General features: G+C 41.8%; 3 protein-coding genes across 3 annotated transcripts in view; 2 read left to right on the top strand and 1 right to left on the bottom strand.

Annotated features, from left to right (window-relative positions):
• Window positions 1-20,590, top strand: part of cdc73 (cell division cycle 73, Paf1/RNA polymerase II complex component, homolog (S. cerevisiae)) — a 103,030-nt gene that overhangs the window by 82,392 nt on the left and 48 nt on the right. The gene's annotated exons all lie outside the window — the stretch shown is intronic.
• LOC139926115 (alpha-2-HS-glycoprotein-like) lies at window positions 690-4,102 on the top strand. Its single transcript, XM_071917707.1, has 9 exons — window positions 690-893; window positions 1,658-1,768; window positions 1,929-2,010; window positions 2,116-2,270; window positions 2,367-2,462; window positions 2,719-2,790; window positions 2,909-3,122; window positions 3,210-3,323; window positions 4,071-4,102. The coding sequence occupies exons 1-9, from the start codon at window positions 690-692 to the stop codon at window positions 4,100-4,102; spliced, it is 1,080 nt and encodes a 359-aa protein (XP_071773808.1).
• On the bottom strand, window positions 12,721-17,483 carry LOC139926123 (profilin-2-like). Its single transcript, XM_071917716.2, has 3 exons — window positions 17,149-17,483; window positions 15,833-16,025; window positions 12,721-14,568 (listed from the first exon to the last, which is right to left on the bottom strand). Exons 1-3 carry the CDS (start codon window positions 17,275-17,277, stop codon window positions 14,471-14,473), a joined length of 420 nt encoding a protein of 139 aa, XP_071773817.1. The 5' UTR covers window positions 17,278-17,483; the 3' UTR covers window positions 12,721-14,470.

Consider the following 20,590-nt stretch of genomic DNA (forward strand, 5'->3'; position numbering starts at 1 on the left):
GCAGATGCTCATGATCCAGCTGCACTTGATCCTTGCTGTTTTGTTCTGTTTGAGTCCCTCATGCAGCGCTGTAGACCCAGTGAATTCACCTTGTGTTTGAGGACATTGGGGGCGGCAGCACGGCATGGTGCTTTAAGAGAGCGTCCTTCAGCTGTGACCAAGGTTCAAGCCCCGCGTTGGCAAACATCCGCCCTGCCGAAGTGTCCTTGAGCAAGTCACTGAATCCCTACCAGCTCCGAGCTCTGCTGCTCTCTAACTGACTCTGACCTCTGACCTCTCCAGAGACGGGAATCCAGTTCCAACACACGACATTTAAATTTAAGAAACATTCATGCCAAAACTGGCATGGAGTGCATGTGATGTACAGTGTGATCTACTGCAGAGCACACAGTGAACCAGCACAGATTCAACCTGGAGTCTGACTACCGCAGACTAGTTCATCCCACACCAGACTTTGTCAGTTTACATTTGTTTTGGCAGTAATCCCAAGACAGAGGGGGCAACAACGAACCACCCACATGTGACGCAGGAGTCAGGGGGATGATCGCGCTGTTTACCTTGGCTCTGTTCTCCTGTTTAAAGTGCAAGATATATACACCATGGGCTGCATGGGCTCTGTCTCTCTGTCTCTTCCTTGACTGTCCGGCTGGTCTGATTCCTCTTTCTTGTCCGTTGTACCTCTGGTAGAAATGAATCCCTTGGGCATTTCTGTGGCTCTGGGACTATTGGTGGGGGTATGGGCTCAGGTGCTGTACAACGAGATCCAACTTCCATGCAATTCCAATGAGGCAGAGCAGGCAGCTCTGGTGGCTCTGGATTTCCTCAACGCCCAGCACTCTCACGGCTACAAGTACGCCCTGAACAGGATTGAGGACATCAAGATCGTTGCCTCTGTAAGTGAGCGAGTGAAGTTGTGTAGTCAGGGGTTTAGATATGTATACAGATTCTTTTTCTATCAGCTTTGAGGTGGAAACATAGTATACAATGCATGGCAAAATACTCACCTCAACCATTACCCCTAGACCACTGGAGTGTAGGATCATAGAGTAAGTATAGTGTCAGACAAATATGTGTGACTGAGTTTGCATTAGGGTGATGTAGACACAACGCTAAATAAAAAAACTGATTTCTGTACTGTTTTGTATAATGATAATACATCCTATGAAAAGAAGCCAAGCCTAAAAAATATAGCAGGATGCCAGGGAAAATGAATAATTTCTGAATTCATCCAGAAATGTGATATATTATAAAGTAGATTTGGTGAGCATATCTTGTAAAATCACTAATATAATCTTATGTGGATATGTTATACCATCATTATATGTCCTTATAGTGTCTCCAAGCTTTATTTAATCTTTTTTCATGTAGTTTTAAAATTGAGTCTTTTCCATGTAAATTTGCTAAAGAAAGTATCAGTATTGTGTGGTATAATAACACCGCCCCCTAAATAACACCTGCTGACATTTGTGTAGACATAGTCAGTCAAAGTGAACCAGGAACCAGCATGAACAACTGTGCTCCATTTCCAATTCTCATTAGAAATTTCAGTTTAGGGGCGACTGTCTCAATGGCAATCATGTGATATCCAAGAAATGTCCAACAAATTGCCTCCCAAAGGAGATATTTTTATATAATGATTGACTCTACCTCTCCTTAGGCCGGTGGACAGGAGACATATATCCTGGAAGTTGACCTGCTGGAGACAGACTGTCATGTGATGGACCCCTCACCTGTTGCCAACTGCACTGTCAGACCCAAAATATTGACGGTGAGACTGCATATCCTTGGTATACAGCAGCTCAATAAAACGGATGCTACGGTTGATGTTCTCACCAGTTTGAGGGTATCAATTAATGAGATTGAAAAATATGAATATTGTCAATTACGTTGTTTTATATTGGAAGTATTGATTTGCTGTTTCCATTCAGGCTGTAGAAGGAGACTGTGATGTGGTGCTGAAGAAGGTGGACAACGCTTTGACTGTCGCAGCATTCAAGTGTAAAACAGAAGGTAAAGCACACAGATCACATTGACTACCATATCAACGCACACTCACATACACAACCACATGCGCGTATACACAAAAAACTACACCTCTTTTTCTCTGATATGTAGAATCAAGAGAGGACATGTGCCTCGGCTGTTCTACCCTCCTTCCCCTGAATGACACCACTGCACTGGACTTAGTTCATGCCTCTCTGGCAACCTTCAACAACCTAACGGACAATGCAACGTTCATTCTTGTGGAGGTTGGAAGGATGTCATCACAGGTGGGCCTAAACATAATCCGATTGGAGATCTGCCTTGCAAATGGTACATTATTTTGGGCTGTCAGTACACAAATATTTCTCAACCTTTTGTTTCAGCTTGTGTCTGGTGGGCCCATCTATGCAGCAGAATATGTCATAGTTGAGGCTAATTGCACTGATGATGCCTGCGTGCCCCTGAATGATGCTATGGCTGTAAGTACACAAGGCATGTGCCTTCTACCAGAGAAACAACACATTTTGAAGAGAGTGGAGCAGTGGGTTTATTTAAAAACAAAAAGTACAAGGTAGCTATAGGATTCAATTTAATTTACAACCCACACATTATGTTAATCTTGCTAAGAGACTTCCCTAAGAATATACGAAATATATAATGCTGGTCATCAAATCTATGATAGCAATTGAGTATGATGAAAAAGGAGGAAAATCATCTTTTTCTTTTCTTCACCAGCAACGTGGTTTTTGTACTGCGAAAGGTTTGAGCTCTGGACACTCAGTGGACTGCAATATGTTTGCCACTCTGGTAAATTATTTCGATTTCAAAAAATGAGTCACCAGCATCACCCTAATTTAATATATACATGTATATATATAAATCATTTCTTTCGAAGGATCTGTTCACACATACATTTTTTTTTCAGATTCCTGTTGTAGATGCCAACAGCACTGCACCTGCAGGTCCTGTTGTGCCACAAGTGGTCCGCGTCCATGCAGACAGTCTGACACACAGGCACGGTCTGAGACACCACAAACTCACCTCCCTTCATGACCCTGACCTCAACAGCTTTCTGTCTGCAGAGTCATTAGAGTCAGGTGAGGTGGTGTCTGTGGCTTCAGTAGTACCTGTAGCTGCTGACGCCGCTGCAGTCGCTGACCCTGCTGCAGTCGCTGACCCCGCTGCAGTCGCTGACCCCGCTGCAGCCGCTGACCCCGCTGTAGCCACTGACCCCGCTGTAGCCACTGACCCTGCTGCAGCATCGGCCTCAGCCTCAGCCTCAGCCTCAGCCAGTGTTGAGATCGCTGCTGTTGTGGTGAAGAGGGAGGCACCTGTGCCAGGTGCGCCTGAACTCGAACCCCAAGTGTTGCCCGTTCCTAGTGTACCATTATGCCCAGGGAAGGTCAGACACTTCTAAGACTTCGGGTCCCTCATACAGCACACAGACTCTATATGCTTGCATTCTTCAGCAACAGTGGTTGTGATGTAACTTGATGATGGTCCATATTAGATAAAGGAAAGTGTCATGTGGTAGGTAGATAGGTGGACAAAACACCAATACATTTAGCCTACTATAGGGAGAGATGTGCCAATAATTGCTGGACTTACAAGGGCCACATACATGGAACATATTGTGTATTGCATAACACAACTCTGTTTAAAATCTGTTTTAAAATGGATAATAAAGATTTACGTTCAATACTGCTGTAAAATCTCTCAGGTCGAAGCCTTTTATGTGTTTTGGGTATTAACATGCATTGTAAAATATGCAAACAGGTAGTAGCATTTATAGGTAATTGAAAATGTGTTATTTTGTTTTCCTACAAATAATTGGTTAATGTGTTAAATATATTTAAGAAATCAGCAGTCAGTGGAGGTGAAAGTTTTTTTTCAGGTTACATGAGGCCATTTACAATGATAACCTCTCTACACAGAACTTTGAATGAACACACAAGTACCACAATGCGTTAAATCATTCATGCTACATCTTCCAGGGTGATTGCAAAACACAGGGCTCCAAGCTGGACAAGTGCCACAGTTTGCAGATTGTGTTGACTCATGCCCATGACATCCCTGTGGACCCACAGACATTGCCACCAGCAGCCACTCACACAAATAAGAATTTCTACTCAAAGTCTACCTTAAAGGGCTCAGTGGAAGGTTCAGACATTTTAAACATTACTAATCTAATTAAACATGTTCACAATTTACAAAGAGTAGGAATTCTCTGAGATCCAGGAAGGTTGGAGTGTAACAGATTACATGTGATGTGTTAATCTCATAACTATTCTGCTAGTCACTGGTAAAAAGAAACACAAAACGGCAGGTTTTTCTTTTTAAAGGATATTGTTTGATTTTTCAAAACATGTTCAAAGAGGAAAGGGCCTTTTCAATTTGATGGACAAGCATTTTACATGATCAATAATACCATTAAATATACAGCCTATGAGCTGGATTCAATTGTTTATTTAACTTCAAAAATTTTAATGGATTTCAAGACCAAATATTCTCAACATAACCAATGTACAACAGTGGATTATGTTACCAATTACAGGAGTAGTGTGGAACATTATCCATTTTTAAAGGAAGCAGCCCAAAACTAATTTTTGATGAATGGGTAAATGTTAGCAAATGTCTATTTGCATGAACGGGTCAATGTTCAGGAAGTACTAGTTCTGAAGTTCATGCAACTAAGGCAAATACAAGGGCAATGCACTTTTATCTACATTTGATTCAAAAAGGCATAATGCCAACAAAAAATACTGACAAAGCAAACAGTGTGTTAACTTTGAAACTATACAAAAAGGAAATCACATGGCATTAGTCTGCTCATGCCACAAGGGGCAAGTTAACCCTTCCAAGGCATCTAACATTAAATGGTAATCCAACCCTCTTCACTTTCCTACTTTTGTAGACAAGTTTTCCCTCATTTTGCTAAACATGTTAACCAACCATGAAACCCATTCCCAAACTGACAGAAAGCACAAGCACAAAACAGTTAGTCAGTTTCCATTATTTATTCTCAGTAAAAAGGTTAAGATTGTTTCTGCTTCTGGTGACCACCTTCTCTCTCGATGGGTTGGTTTAGAAATCCTGCAAGAGACAAGCACATTAGTCCATGTGATTCAGTGAAACATTTTTGATCACATTAACAGTAACATACCATTTGGTTGGTGGTTAGCTGCAGAGCCCAGTCTTTGAGATGACTGTCCAGGATCATGGGGTGGAGTCCTACGGCTAGAGCCTAGAGGAATGACGAACTTCCAGACGTCTTTGAATAACTCAGGCTTTAAATGTGCCGGATTGAAAGAGGGATCCTGGGGCAAAGACGCAGGGTGAGGGCCATTGGGAGCAGAGTAATACAATGTTAAACCTTCAGTTGATTCTTCACCCATGGGGCTTGGCATATAGTCAGCATTCTCAGGTAAAAGACCATACATTGCCAACTGTTTGGGGTGTGTTCCCTGTGGTTGCTTTAAGTTCTGGGGATGTTGGGGTTTACCATTGCGATGCCTTTGAGGTTTGGGTGCCAGGAACTCATGCATGTCATGAACCAGATCCCTGGAAGGCAGTGGAGATTCGGGGGAACTGCTGGGCACCCTACCTGGTGGGCCTTGTTGAAGCAATACATAACCATTTGGTTCAAAATATGAGTGCATTTGAGGTTCAGGTTTTGAGGATTTCTTTGAGTCACTCACAGGTGGTTGAGGTTTTGAGGAGCCGTTATAAGGAGGTGCTTGAGAGTCTTGAAGCATGTAGTAGGGGATCAGTGGAGGATCAAGTAATTTTCTTTGGTCTTGAGGATGCTTTGGAGGTTCAGATTCACTAGACCTTTTGCCAGGTGGCTGCAGTTCCTTGGCTGTCAGTTGTTTATTTTGTTGCTTTGAAGTATGTGGCTGTTGTAGATATTGTGTATTGTAGGACATAAAATAAGGCTTCATGGGATGTTCGGGTTCTGAGGGATTCTTCATATCACCAGAAGATAATTTGTGGTACTGCTGCTTTGGGGGCTGTAAATTATACGAATCATAATATTGCAACATTTGATTAATTGGATCACTACCTGCATCCTGAGGTTTAGAGGGCGTATTGGAGTGAGTTGGTGATAGACTTTGTGGGAATTTTGGAGGCCCCACATCGGTGGGGCCTCCAAGATATTGTGAATTATAAGGCACAACATAAGGGTGCATTGGTAGTTCAGGCTTTGCAAGTTTGTCAGGATAACTTCCAGGTAGTGCAGCAGGGTTGCCATCTGGTGGTTGGAAAAATGGCTGCAGTTCAGGCTGGCTTCCAAATGGAAGTGACTGAGGTGCAATTTGGCTCCAGTACTCACCAACAGCTTGGACATTTTCAGGGGCAGAAGTCACAGTTGTGCTAACTGACGTTGTAGTTGCTTCAGTTGGTTTATGAGGAAGGGGAGCAGACTCCAAGCCGTAACCAAAATTAGAATAGCCCAATGCAGGAAAGAATGGAAGTCCTGGGTACACTGGAAGGCCACCCTTACTCTCAAGTCCAGCTGGAACAATATGGTGATGATGTTGATGATAAGCGATTTGTAGGCAGCAGTTGGAAAATCCAGATGGGCAAATCTGAGGGCATTGTACAGGTGGAATGTATGGATTGCCTGGCTGAGGATGTGGGAGTAAACCAAAATTACTAGGCTGTGGATTGGCAGGCTCATGGGGTTTTTCATTATTGGCTGGAGTGACCTGTTGTGGTTTTTGAGGAGTGAAGCCAGGGGGTAATGTTACAGGCTGGGGGTTCTGAGGATGAGCTTTAGAAGCTGGAGGCTGTCCATCTGGCACTGGCTTTTTGGTAGTAGGCAAATTAGGGTTTGTTTGAGCACCTGGTATCTGGGGTTGTTGGGGATAAAAAGGCTTAAGTACTTGACCCTGAGGTGCTTCAGAAGCTGGTGGCTGTAGGTAGAAGGGGAATGGGTAGAAAGGTTGGCTACCTGGAGCCTGAGGTGCTTCAGAAGCTGGTGGCTTTGGTGGCTGAGGGTAGAAAGGTTGGCTACCTGGAGCTAGAGGAACTTTGCCAGGTGAAGCATTTTCAGGGGCTTCAGGTTTAGATGCCTCAGGATGCAGTGGGTTGAGGGGTTGTTGCTCTTGGCCCTTTGGCATTTGCTGTGTGGGTGGCACAGGCTTCTCAGAAGGACCTTCAGGCTTAAAAGGATAGTAAAATGGATATGGGTAGAATGGCTGGTGCACTTGACCCTGAGGTGCTTCAGAAGCTGGTGGCTGAGGGTAGAAAGGTTGGCTACCTGGAGCTGGAGGAACGATGCCAGGTGAAGGATTTTCAGGGGCTTCAGGTTTAGATGCCTCAGGATACAGTGGGTTGAGAGGTTGTTGCACTTGGCCCTTTGACATTTGGCTAGGGGTTTGCTGTGTAGGTGGCACAGGCTTCTCAGAAGGACCTTCAGGCTTAAAAAGATGGTAAAATGGATATGGGTAAAATGGATATGGGTAAAATGGCTGGTGCACTTGACCCTGAGGTGCTTCAGTAGCTGGTGGAGATGGTGCTTCAGTGGCTGGTGGAGATGGTGCTTCAGTGGCTGGTGGAGATGGTGCTTCAGTGGCTGGTGGAGATGGAAGTTTGCCAGGTGAAGGTTTTTCAGGTTTAGATGGCTCAGGATACTGCGGGTAGCGGGGTTGTTGCACTTGACTCTGAGGCACTTCAGAAGCTGGTGGCTGAGGGTAGAAAGGAAATGGGTAAAAGGGTTTACGTTCTTGGCCCCAAAACTGGGTTACTGGAGGTTTCTGAGAAGTCCCAGGTGGTTCGGCTGGTTTTTGTGTAGGAAGAGTTTCATGCTTAGGTGGTTGAGGATAAAATGGATGAGGGTAGAAAGGCTGCATTTGGCCATTAGGAGGTTGAGTAACTGGAGGAAGTGTAGTAGGTGTAGGTTGTACTTCAGGCTTCTGAGCAGGAACAACGGGATGGGTGTCAGGGTTAGATGGCCAAACATAGAATGGATATGGGTAAAAAGGTTGTTCAACTTGGCCCTTAGGAGGTTGGGTGGCTTGAGGCAGTACAGCAGGTTTTTCAGGTTGGGCTGGCCAGGGGTAAAATGGAAAGGGATTTAATAGCTGATATAACTGTCCCTCAGGGGTAGTCGCCGACTTTGTAGGAGGTACAGTTTTTTGGGACTGCTGGTCGTCAGGTATCTTGGTTACATGAGGTGTTGTCTGGGTTACATGAGGAGGCGGCTGTACAGCAGGTGTAGGCCTGGGTGGAGTGTTTGTTTTTATAGGATAAGGGTGAAAAGGATTGGGGTAAAAAGGGAAATAAGGCCACTGGGATTGTTTGGGAGGTTGATCAATATCCCGCGGCCTCTGAGTTGGGGTCTGGTTAGATATCTTAGGGTACTGAGGGTAAACTGGAACCTGGGGAATGGCAGGCTGTTGAGGAATCTTGGGGTTTTGGTGAGGAGCATGGGTTGAAGGAAGAGGATGAGGGCTCCATGGGTGAGAGGGGTACACCCCTTTGTTTGGCATTCTAGTTTGCTGGTTTGGACTTTCTGTAGTGCTTTGTGGGGGCTTAGGATGAAGTGGTGACATTGACGGACAGGAAACTTTAATTTCTCCATCTCCAGCCAGGTCAATGGTGAACATTCCATCCTGGAACACAAGCCCCAGAAGGGTTAAATAAAGTAAGCAGTTAAAAAGAGGGAAAACTCACAAACAGAATATAAACTGCTATACCTTTATTTCCACACAGGGTGCATAGTGAGCAGAGATGACCACACCTTCAGGATGAACAACCACACTGAACCCACATCTGGATGAAACCGTCATCAGTGGCTCCCAATTACCAGTCACTGCAAGACGATGAAAAATGTTGCATTATTGCCAAGCCCATGTTCCTTAAGCTAGACAAATCATTTTACCTCAGCAGAATGTCATAGATACCATTAAGTAGAATATTCTTTAAAAAAAAAAAAAAAAAAAAAAAAAGTAGAAGTGTAAAATGCAAGTACTTACAATTTACTTTAATTTTATTTACAGAGATGGCCCATTCAGTTTTCACCACCATGCCCTCAGCATGGCAGGTGACCATGGGAGGGTTAGGTGAAGACTGTCTCATGACAGGACATGACATCCTCACTGGTAAACCCCACCAACGCAATGGGAGAATGTAGCTATCCTCCTGAAGGCCAGCAACAAAAACTTTACTTTGAGTCAAGAATGGCATGAGTTAAGTGTGCTCTCTCTTACCCATCATTCCGTCCATCTACACACTTTAAAAAGTATCCCACCTCAAGAGTGACAAAGCAACCATCATAAGGTGCAACCAAGACCAAATCCCTCCATGATGACCTCATGGTGTAACCACAGCTTGATGGCAACTTTGACAGAGGCAGAGGAGACAGGTGACTTCCTGTGAAAGTAAACCAATATAACAGAGGGGTGTCAATGGCAATAAGGAACTCACTTAACTATGATCTCCGCATAAGCCTACTTGATAAAGTATATAATGCATGAATGGTAAGCAGTTAGATACATGGATGCACAGGTGGATGAATACTTGCCCCTGTCCACAAACAATAGAGATCCGGGAGTAGAATCAGCATCTTGGACCTTCAGCTTCATGGAGTCTCCTGTACATTCAACCTTTGGCTCCATTTGCAGTAGTCGCTCCACTGCTGCACTGTCCTGCCTCACAGAGCCATCAACCTGCCCTTTATGGTGCTTAGGCTCCTCCCAACCTTTACAAATAAGCCAAATATGCTCATACAGCTACAGTCCTTATTGAATTGATTTAATGTTGATGGAGCCAGTAGATTGGAATGCAGCAAATAAAAAATAAACAGGTATACAATACAGTTGGACTTAATACCTTCAAAATGCTACAGGTCTAGTAAAATTAGTCATATAACTTAAATGTGCATTTTGGGCAGGATTATAATCAAACAACTTCACATACCCATGTCTGATTGATAATCTGCATCAGCATCCAGGATATTCTTTAGGGACTTGATTCCTTTGAGTTTAGCAGCTTGGCGCCCAATTAAGAGCCTTCCATGGCGCAGATCACCTGAACCACCTCCTTTACCGTTACCTTGAATTAATGTCGAGTTTTCTCTTGATTTGAGCGTCCAAGCAACGGATGTGTCCGATGTCTGAATCCCTATCGGTTCCGTGCAATGGCAAAGTGAACTAGCAACCACAATAAGTCCTAAACATAGCAAAACCTTACAGCCCCCTTTCTTTCTACACGCCATTAGAATAAAAAAACAAAACACTGCACACACGCCAGATCGCCACAGCAGTGTGCCACAAAAGCTAAACTCTGCTCTACCCAAAGGACTATAAAGGTGGGAGATGTGAGTTGGCCTGATTACTTTGTCCGGCGCAGGTGTTACCTATACAATTAAGGGCGGGGCGTCAATTTGTCTCAAATCAGATGGGTCCCAAAACACCTAACAATGTAGTAGGATGAATACAAGTGTTGGCCTACCCTCTGTGGCTGTCGGAAATGTCTTTATATCAATAATAGATGTGGCATTTAACATGAAAGACATATCAACAATTTAAAAGTTGATAGAGAACAAAGATAAAAGTTATGTATTTTATTATTCTATGTTATTATTTGGCATTCTTCGTATTGTATGTTTCTATTTCTGCTTTAGGCTTAACGTTTAGGTATGTCACGCATACACAACTTTTGGCTAAGAAAAAATAGACATGATGCGCACTGCATCCTCTCACGGTATAGTCGACTCAGATGAATGATCTCACAGGCAACAAAGAGGGAGATGCCTTCATCCGCAAATCCTAGATATATAAGTTATATGAATCGAACAGATAGTAGAATATGGTGCTTGATATTGACGTTTTCATTCTTCAGTTAAATCTGTTGTCTACTTCTGTGGGTTGTCTTGTCTCAGAATTTTTTGAAATCCCTAATCCCCTTTCTTTTCTTTTCTGTTTAAAGGGGAATAACAGTCATTTATGAATGCCTGTATTTTATTCCGTTGGTCTAGGACAGTAAAATCAGTATATGCCCTAACTGTGAATAGCCTACGAACAACTTAGACCAGTGGTTCTCAACGTGGGGTCCGGGGACCACCTGGGGTCCTTGAGGGGGTTTCAGGGGGTCCACAGCAAACTGATGAATTGTTAAACTTCACCATTATTTAATTTAAGTTAACACAATTAGAAAATAATTTTGATCCTACTTTGACTGTTATCTCTCTACCTACAATACAGATAGTCATGGAATTCTGGAGCAAATCATATCTACCAATAAAAATATTCTCAGATTTGGGTCCGAGAGACAAAATCTCATCAAATGGGGGTCTGTGGCTCTAATGTGGACTAAATTAGGGTCCTTGATATGAAAACGGTTGAGAATCACTGACTTAGACAACAACGCCCTCATGATGCCACTGGGTATCAGGTCTGCAGCTGGCCCATCACGACAAATGGAGAAACAATGAATTAAAAAAATAAGAATAAAAAAGGCAAAATATGTATTACCTTGTCAAATTTAATAAAGAAAACAATGGGAGAAATGTTGGAAGTGCAAATTATTAGCCTAATAAAGAAATTGATTTCATATATTGGACCTGCTGTTAATGTTACAATCTGTTTATATTTGGGGGTTTTTTGCCTTGAGAATCAGTGGCCTATTTGTGCCAATAAAGAATCTTTGAGTTTAACCGGATGGAATCAGAAAGATGATGCAGGTGACTGGGGGAGCACCAAGGTGTATTTCCTGGCAACAACTGGGTACATTTTGTGAAATGACTTGCAGAACTGACATTATAGGTATAAAATCAAGACCACTCAAATACTGGAACATTGTGTGTTTGTGAAGTTGAGCGTCCCGTTCCTTTAGAGCCCCAGAGTTAATACCTCAACAGAGGTTTGAGTCTTAATTCTGTTTTCTGGCTTTGAGAGAGAGATGTTCATGTTCACAAATAGTTTATTGATTGAGCTGTCCGAGACCACTGGAATAGCATATGAGTGGTGTTCCCCTTCAAACTACTCAATTTCCCACCAATGACTGCATATTATGAAGAAAAAAAAACAAAAAAACTAAAGTTGGATTGAAGATTTTCCTCTGTAGCATTTGGCATAAACTAGGCCTACAACAGGGTGAGAATACCAAGGAGTTGGTTTATACATACAGTATATCAACTATCCTGTGTGACACTACACCCGTTTTGTATTATTCTTACAGACTTAAACTGTAAAAAGGAAAGGACATTTTTCTCCCACAAAGAGTAAAATGTAATCAATAAAGAGTTGAGGAATTAATTTCTATGAGTGAGCCACAGTATTTGAGGTCCTTGATAAACAGGGGTGGTGACCCACACCTCCACCCCAAATTGCAATTAACTCCGTCTCAAAAGCACCTGTATCCTCACACATAATGCCCATAAATGATGAGACCATCTAGGCCAGTGGCTCTCAACCTTGTGCCATCGAGGCCCAAGAGCATGTCTTCATTTCAAACAAACGCCATACCAGCCAATTTCACTGATTAGTTCCTCCTCGCTGGCTGAAGGTGTGCTGATCAGTCGCTGTAGTGTTTGGTTGGAATGAAGACTTGTATACTCTTGGGCCTTGGAAACACGTTTATCTTACTTCAGAGTGGAGTGGTTGAATATCAAACCAAAAACTGTAGAACTGAAACAAGTCTGCACTCCTACTTTGCAACTCTTGGATAAATAGTCCACACACATACAAAATTGTACTCAAAGGCAACAGACAGGACATACTGGCCTTTACCTCTGGTTGGAATAACTTTTATTTGATCTGTCTGTTAACAAGGTTTTGTCTCATCAATTCATGGCATTTTCCCCATTTTTGAAAATGCTGATTTTGTAGTAGAACGAGTTCCAATGCAAAACAAAGGACAAAATAGTGCAAAATTATTTTTCTGTCTCTTTTAATTCTGTACATATTCCACAAAGCCTGGAGATTATTACTGATGCCAAAATATCCCTTAGGAAAGTGCCATTAAAAGTTACTTCTTGCTGGGGCAGCAGTTAAAAATCCAACTCACAGTAGCAACAGATCAGATCGATTTTATGGCACAGAATACACAGTTATTCTCAGAAAGTTTTCACAAGACAACTTACAAATGTTCTTATTCCAACCAACACCATTTTCAATAAGTTTAGTGTACACAGCATCATTTTTTCTTTTTAATATACTTCTAAGTACCGTGCTATGACAGTTTCTGATACACCTTTGATGACTAAAGCACAAGGCAAATAATTCCAAGCTGTTGGAGCCCAACAGCTTGTGTTTACAGTCAAATGCATTCATAATGTTGTAAAATGAGGCTGCCGTTTCATCAGTTAACGGACTGGAATTAGCAGGAAAACCAATTACTGTTGAAAAGTTATCTAAAGAAGCAGTTTAATGTTTTACAGTCATCTGAAGTAGTGTCTTAATGATTTACAGTCAAATAAGTGATGCCAACAATCATCCATCACAATGAGCTGAAGCAATTCTGAAAATCCTCTTAAATTGACAATTGGTCCAAAGGGGAGGGGGGGAAAAAATGACTTCACAGAACATGGATGTGTAGTGATATACTGCCAAAAATAGGCAGCCAAATTACAAATAGCAGGAGCTGGCTGACAAATGTCTGAGCTGTCGCAGAGGTGGAATGTCCACGGAGACTCCAGGATGTGAAGTATCATGGAAATATCTGAGACCTCTGCAATGCTGACCTTACACTACACTCAAACAATATCCCAACACCACATTAACTTTTAAGACCACATTCAAGTACAACAGCAAAAGCATGTGATGGAAGGTAAGCAACATAAAGAGGTGCGCTCAGAGTGGTGGCCAAGTGGTACACACATAGGACTTTGTCAGAGGAAATCATCATTTCTTTAATGGTGCTATAAAAGACTTGAAGACAGAGGCAGATGAACAGATGATTTTGGCTGGAATATCTACGCTTGGGCAGGGGAGGGAAAGGGTTGAGTTCTGTATGCTAAAAAGGTATGCATGCAACTTTTAACGCCGACATGCTGATGAAAAGGAACACAATGTGAACCCGGCATCTCTTAGTAATGCTCAAAAAAGCATCACTCTGCAAAATTACCTCCACCATTACTTCCCCTTTGAACATTTGCCAGTTGCTAAGTGAATGTTTATACAAGGCGAGTCCAAATTTGTTTTACATTTTTTATTACACCTTTGATCCATTTTTTTTTTTTTTGCACATTTTCTCTTTTGGTAAATATACATTTAAACCATTTCAATGAACATGCCATTACTGTAGTGCCAAAAACAGTGAGTGTTAAGTACAATGTTAAAGTGGGGAAGGTTTTAAAAAAAAGAAAGAAAAAAAAAGGGGGGGGGGGGGGGGGGACAAAATAAAACAAAACAAGGTTGTATATAAAAGTGGACTGTGGGGAGGAAGTAACATTGTATGCTATCTAATCCCAGAAGTACTGTCAACACAATGGGGTGAGTGGGAGTGAGCTGCTAAGTAGATGGATGGGTGGAGAGGTTGCTTAATATCCAGACTTCCTCAGGTAATCAGCCATGGTATATGCTTTCTTGTTGAGCTGTCCGCCATGGACCCCCTCCTTTCCCATGACTACAACCAATGCTGGAGCACACAAGGAAAAAAAAGAGAAATGAACAAAATTGAAGAGTCTCCCCCAACACTATGAAAGGGGGAACAAAGGTGACATAGGATCTTACCACCACCACTCTTCATTGCTATTAAAGGTTTCCAAGACATTTTGACTGCTTGCAGGAGAAATCTTAACAGCAATATTTCTTTTCTCTTCTTTTTGTCCCTCAATTTTAACTAAGCGAGCTTGATGACATTAAAACCCTGAATCCCTCAAGTATTTTGCCATTGAGTATGCCTTCTTATTCAATCCGCCTCCATGGACCCCTTCTTTGCCCATTACAAGAACCAAAACTGAAAGAGAAGAGATAGAAAAGGGAAAGTTTAGAGAAGTGAAAGGTATAGGAAACGCATTCAAAGTAAGGAATTCCGTCATCAGGAAGTATACAGTCAAACTGCTGTAATTTTGTGTCATTGTAACAATTATAAGCTGCAGGGAAGATGAGCATGCTTGATTGGTCAGGACACCCTGTACTAATCTCTGCTTTTAACAGTAGATCACTGTTAGCTGAAAGCCAATGACAAGCCAGAGGATATTGCAAAGAAACAATTTGTTGTTAGCTACAGCACTCAAGCAGGGATTGCCTCGCTTTACTTAATCAAGGTGACTAAAAATGAAACGCATGCCACTGAGTAAGATGTATATATCTATATATACACACGTACTGTAGCATTCTCAATGCACTTGTTATAGCATATAGGAGGTATATGCATTAAGCAATAGCCTAGGGGACTGTCAATGTTGTGCTCTTTTGACCACCATTTTTCAAAATTCACATGCATCTTATTAGGGAGCAAGGAGAGTGACAAAAAGGAAGTACTGAACAGAAAAGGGAGCAGTGTAGGAAAAAAGAAAAGGAAAACAGACTTTGGTTTTGAGCGCAATTATCAGTCACTGAGGACCACAAAGGCAGACAGACTGGAGTAGGCAAACCTTGGCTTACATGAGGTTTTTGATGCAAACCTTCAGGGGCTCTCAAGTTACTTTAAAGTTGGACTTGAGAAACCTGCATCCATGAGCTTTGCCTGAAAGCATCATATGATGCTGTGACTCAGTATTATTTTGCTTCCTTTGCAAGCCACAAAAGTCATGTGAGGTAGCTTCTCATACCCATGTGATGTTTTCTCAAAAAGGAAAAAAGCATGGGTTTGTTACAATCTAAAAATAAAAAAAAAACATTCTATGACAGACTTAGTTGCAATAATATACCTGAAAAATAAAAAATAAAAACTTCACCTTTTCCAGCCTTTCCCACAGAGACATTGTACGTAGGCTCTCCTCCTTGGCTCTTTGTCCTGATGTCCATTGTCCAGTCAGCCTCAATGTGGAGGCTGTCTCTGATGACTGAGCACTTCTTTGAGCCCAGAGTGAGACCGTTGGTGAAGAAGGACTCCCTGTCTTTTCCAACAAGGACATCAATTTCTTGAGACTGAAATACACAGAAATAAAAACACAGGATTAGGGCATGTTTGCAGTTAAAGTAGTAACATCTGCAGACAGGTATAACAAATAAGCAGGACAAGCTGCCAATTTCTTTTTTACATGAGCAGCAACATCACTCCAAATGTAAGGGTGCAACGTAGTGTGTGATTATGACACACGTGTATCATGATATGCGTAGTTCAACCATCAAGTAAACTGTTGTCCCAGCACCATTATAGAGAACTAACGTTACTAATTTGAGACAGCAATGCAACAATTCTAACTTGACATTGAGAAATGCGCTCGGGTGAGGTTACACTGTGAATAGTAATGAGCAACCGGCAAAAAAAACATTGTTGTTATTGTTAGCATAGGATATAAAACTTGTGAAAGACTATGCATCTGACTGCCACTATTACCGTTAGCTTGCCACCATTGCCTGTAGTGAATAGCGGAAGTAGCGGACTAGCTCTCATACCACCTATCTGAATGAAGGGGGGGGGACGAAAAAAAAAAAAAGAAAAAGAAAAAAACACCACCACTGTCATTCAAAAGCTAAATACCTCGAAAAAAAACCTGTCATTCAAAAGCTAAATACCTCGCGAAAAAAATAAATCTAATTCATCACTGGCTGACCAAACGTCACCCATCGTTAGTCTTCTTAACAGTACCTAGCCAGTACACGAGCAGCTTAGCTAATCAAAGCCGCCGCACACAAAAGCATGCACGCTCCCTCGAGCCAGACACCGTCTACTCGCTGGTTTGAAACGGGTGTCTGACACTAATTTTTGCGGGGTTTTGAGTTCTTAACCAATACTTGTTAACAGTAAATTTGTCTTGCTGCTGTATGCAAACCACAGTAGCTAACGTCTTATCTGATCAGCACGAGGTCTAATCCAAGAACGTTTCCTTTCCAGGAAATAGCCGAGACGGGCCAACGACAGGCTAGCTAGGCGGCTATGCTAGCACGGCACTACAGTTAGCTAACGCTAGCTAGTTAGTTAGATCCTGCGAGGTAACGGTTTTACCGCTATTCAGCCTTGTTAACGTTTGCGTGTGTGGTATACAACCAAACAAGTTATCAAACGGAACAGTTTGCACACAAAAATCACTTATTTTTGATATCTTACCGTTATGTTGGTAAAAGTACCACCGGCGTGTGCTGCCCAAACATATTTGGCGTCCGTAAACCCAACAATGGCGGTATCCTGACAGCTGCCATCGGCCATCAGGTTATCCACGTAGCTTTGCCAAGACATATTCAAGAAATTGATGAAATATAAAACTCCCTACAGCCTCAGAAATAAGGTTGCCAGAGACGGCCGAATTGGAATAGGCTACAGATGAATTTAGTGTCTCCAATCTAACCCACACTTCGACGTTCTCCAACGTCAAGGCTCGGGCAGCAAAGAAAGCCAATGCAATCAGGCAGCGCCTGGGTGTAGTCCGTATCAGATCACTCCGCACAATGAGCTCCCTGCCGCTTTTATGGCAAGGAGGCGGCGGAATAAAAAGGGACTTGTCGAGCACAGCCAAGAGTCGTCTGTCTGGGGGAATGCCAATTTGCCAAAGTACATAGAGATGGTTAAGCATTCATTCATTCATTCATTCATTCATTCATTTATTAATTGAGGGTGTATTTCAAGCTTTTGAAATAACATAATAAAGATTGTCAGATCAGATAGTTCAGATTGTATAGCTAATGAGAATAGTGATTACAGTCAGGGCGTGCAGGAAACCTAACTTTTGCCCACCGACCCTGGTGGTTGATGGATTCCAAAATTCACCACTCACTTCCACTATTTTACCACCTAAATTTAATTTTGAAGTGGCAGGAACCTGGTTGTAGACAAACTCTCCAGCATAGCACCTACTAGTAGGCTTCTTTCTGACACTGCATATTGTTATTGAATTATTGATGAGTTATTGAGAATCATAAAATGTTACCCATTCTGACTGACCATAATTGTATCTGCATTGAGTAAAGTAGAACTTTATTTGTCTTTTATTGCATATCCACTTACACTCTGTGGCAGTGCTGCTGGTGGCAGAGAAGGAGAAGTTAAGTGCCTTGCTCAAGGGCAATGTGACAGTGTCTGACTGACACTACCTCCAATCACCAGCTCAAAACTGGAACAGACTTCACACCTTCCTCTTGTCAGTTGTGGGACCTAACCAAAGAATTCCATAGGATCTACCATTGGAGTAGAGCTGTCCTTGTGCATTGGCTCTCAGTGAAGGTGCTTGCAAACCAGACCTCATGCATGGCCAGGTTGAGCATTTCATTTATAGTGATGTCGACAATTCAACAGTGACTAAAAAAAACAATACAATAGTTAGACCTACTTTACGTCTGCCTTTGCTGTTAATCTACTGACATATAGACATATAGACAGCAGCTTAAAAGGCTCTAATTGTGTAGGTTTAAATGCTTGAGAGTTTTAGGGTTGCAATGTGAACAATACACACCTTAGCCACCAGGGGAAGTGTTTTCTATGGTTTGTGAACACTCATAATAGACTCAGGTCTATAGATCCCTTCGAAGTATGGAGCTTGTCTTAAACCCCCCTGTATGTGATCAATGGAGGTTTTTAGGGGCTGTTTGTAAAGTACCTATTGAAAATAAAAAGGCGATACTGAAATTAGTGTATGATTGCTAGTGATATAGTATGTCAATATGTAGCCAAACAATATTGGCCTATAGGTAGCCTACCGTATGTCTACTCATATACTGGGTCAGCTGTGTCACAATGTAACACATTTTTTTTATTCCAATGACTTCCCCTTTGTAACAAAAAGCCTATCCTCCTAATTATATGAAGAAGACACTGGTTCAAATGCTACAATGACTCAATGCATTTTCCTTCAACCACAGCTCAAGTAATTCGACTCCAGTCCCTCAGAACAGTCTGTTCACGTTCTACTTTACCACATGCTTAAAATGGTTTTATTCAGCATGACCAATTGGTGAACACTATGACCTAGTCTGGTGATCAGAGGGGCTACAGCATGGTCTGTCATAAGACTATTGCATATGCCGGCTGCTGTCATGCCCCAGAGAAAAGAAACTTCACAGAGCAACTATATGCATCAAAATAAATTGAGCTTGGAACATTAGGCAGAAACTGGTTGAAAGTCAAGCAAATGGTGACATTTTCTATAAGACTATACTGGCATATGCTATGGTAAATTCAAGTTTTATATCGACAATCTGTCAACAAAGGACTGAGACAAGGAGAACTACAACCAACTTCTATATTTTAATGGACTGGCCGCTGTTAACTGCAGTGTTGTGCATGTGTGAGAAGACTTAAATAGGGTTAAAAATATGTTTACTTGCACCCTAAACAAATTAACTATAACTAATATTGCATTGCTTTGGTGTTTCATCAGTTTTCATCTGTCAGTGTAGGCAAGGCCTAAATGTTGTAGCCTATGCCTCACTCCTCTCCAAGGTGGAGGGGAGAACAAAAGAACTCTAATATGATCCTAAAATTAGATTTTAGGAGGATACTATACCACTATCGCAGCAAAAGAATATTACGATAATATAAGAATTTTATAAGAATGTTACAGTGATAACATAGAATATAAAAATACCGAAAGGTCTCTATAAACTGAGACACCGATAGGAAGTCCCCATTGGAATATTACAGAAAAAATATTTTATTATTATATATTATTAAATAGACACACACACACACACACACAAATAGAGAGAGAGAGAGAGAGAGAGAGAGAGAGAGAGAGAGAGAGAGAGAGAGAAATGAGATGATGCGTTCAAATGCTCCTCAAACAGTCCTAATTCCGACTTTCAAACTCGACTTGTCGTGCATTCAAGTGCTTTTGGAAAGAATAACGAAATGTACCTTGTGTAGTTTTTTGGTGGCTGTTTTTTTTTCTTTCTTTTAGAAATCATGCGGCACAGACCTTCTTTTAGCTACAGCAGCAAAATGAAGAAGAAAAATAGGCTACACGTCAGGTGTGTAATTGAGGTTTTAATTAAAAATAAATTAATTTAATTAAAAAACAAAAAAGAAAAAAAGAAAAACAAGGATGGGAAAATAGAAATATCCCAAAAATACCAATCATTTACACAGAATGCCATGTAGGACTAATATACAACAATAAAATCTATTACTTTTACCATCAGATGTTCACATTTTCCGCCCTCTAAACGTCGCATCTAAAGAACACCAGCTGAGCAGAGCATCATGTGCCATGGCGACCCAAGAGTATGCAGGTTTTCATTTCAGCTAAACACTAGGCTAGTTGATTTCACATCTTTAATCAGAGAGGGGGGAAATAATCACTGAAATCAGATGATGTAGTGTTTTGTTGAAATGAACACCTGCATACTCTGGATCATGATGGCACGTGATTGAAACCCATTGTCATATAAAATTATCATTTGCTCAGTAGTATTTACCACTTTATTTGCTCGTTCATTTGCGTTCGCACTGTAATTGTATTTGTTCCGACAGCACCAAAAGGCAGCATGAGAGAGAGGGGAGATTCTCAAACCACTCGTACGTCAATATTGTTGCGCACGCTACCCACGATGCAGCGCGG

This window comes from Centroberyx gerrardi, chromosome 13 (genome assembly GCF_048128805.1).
Source record: "Centroberyx gerrardi isolate f3 chromosome 13, fCenGer3.hap1.cur.20231027, whole genome shotgun sequence".
NCBI classification, from domain to species: domain Eukaryota; kingdom Metazoa; phylum Chordata; class Actinopteri; order Beryciformes; family Berycidae; genus Centroberyx; species Centroberyx gerrardi.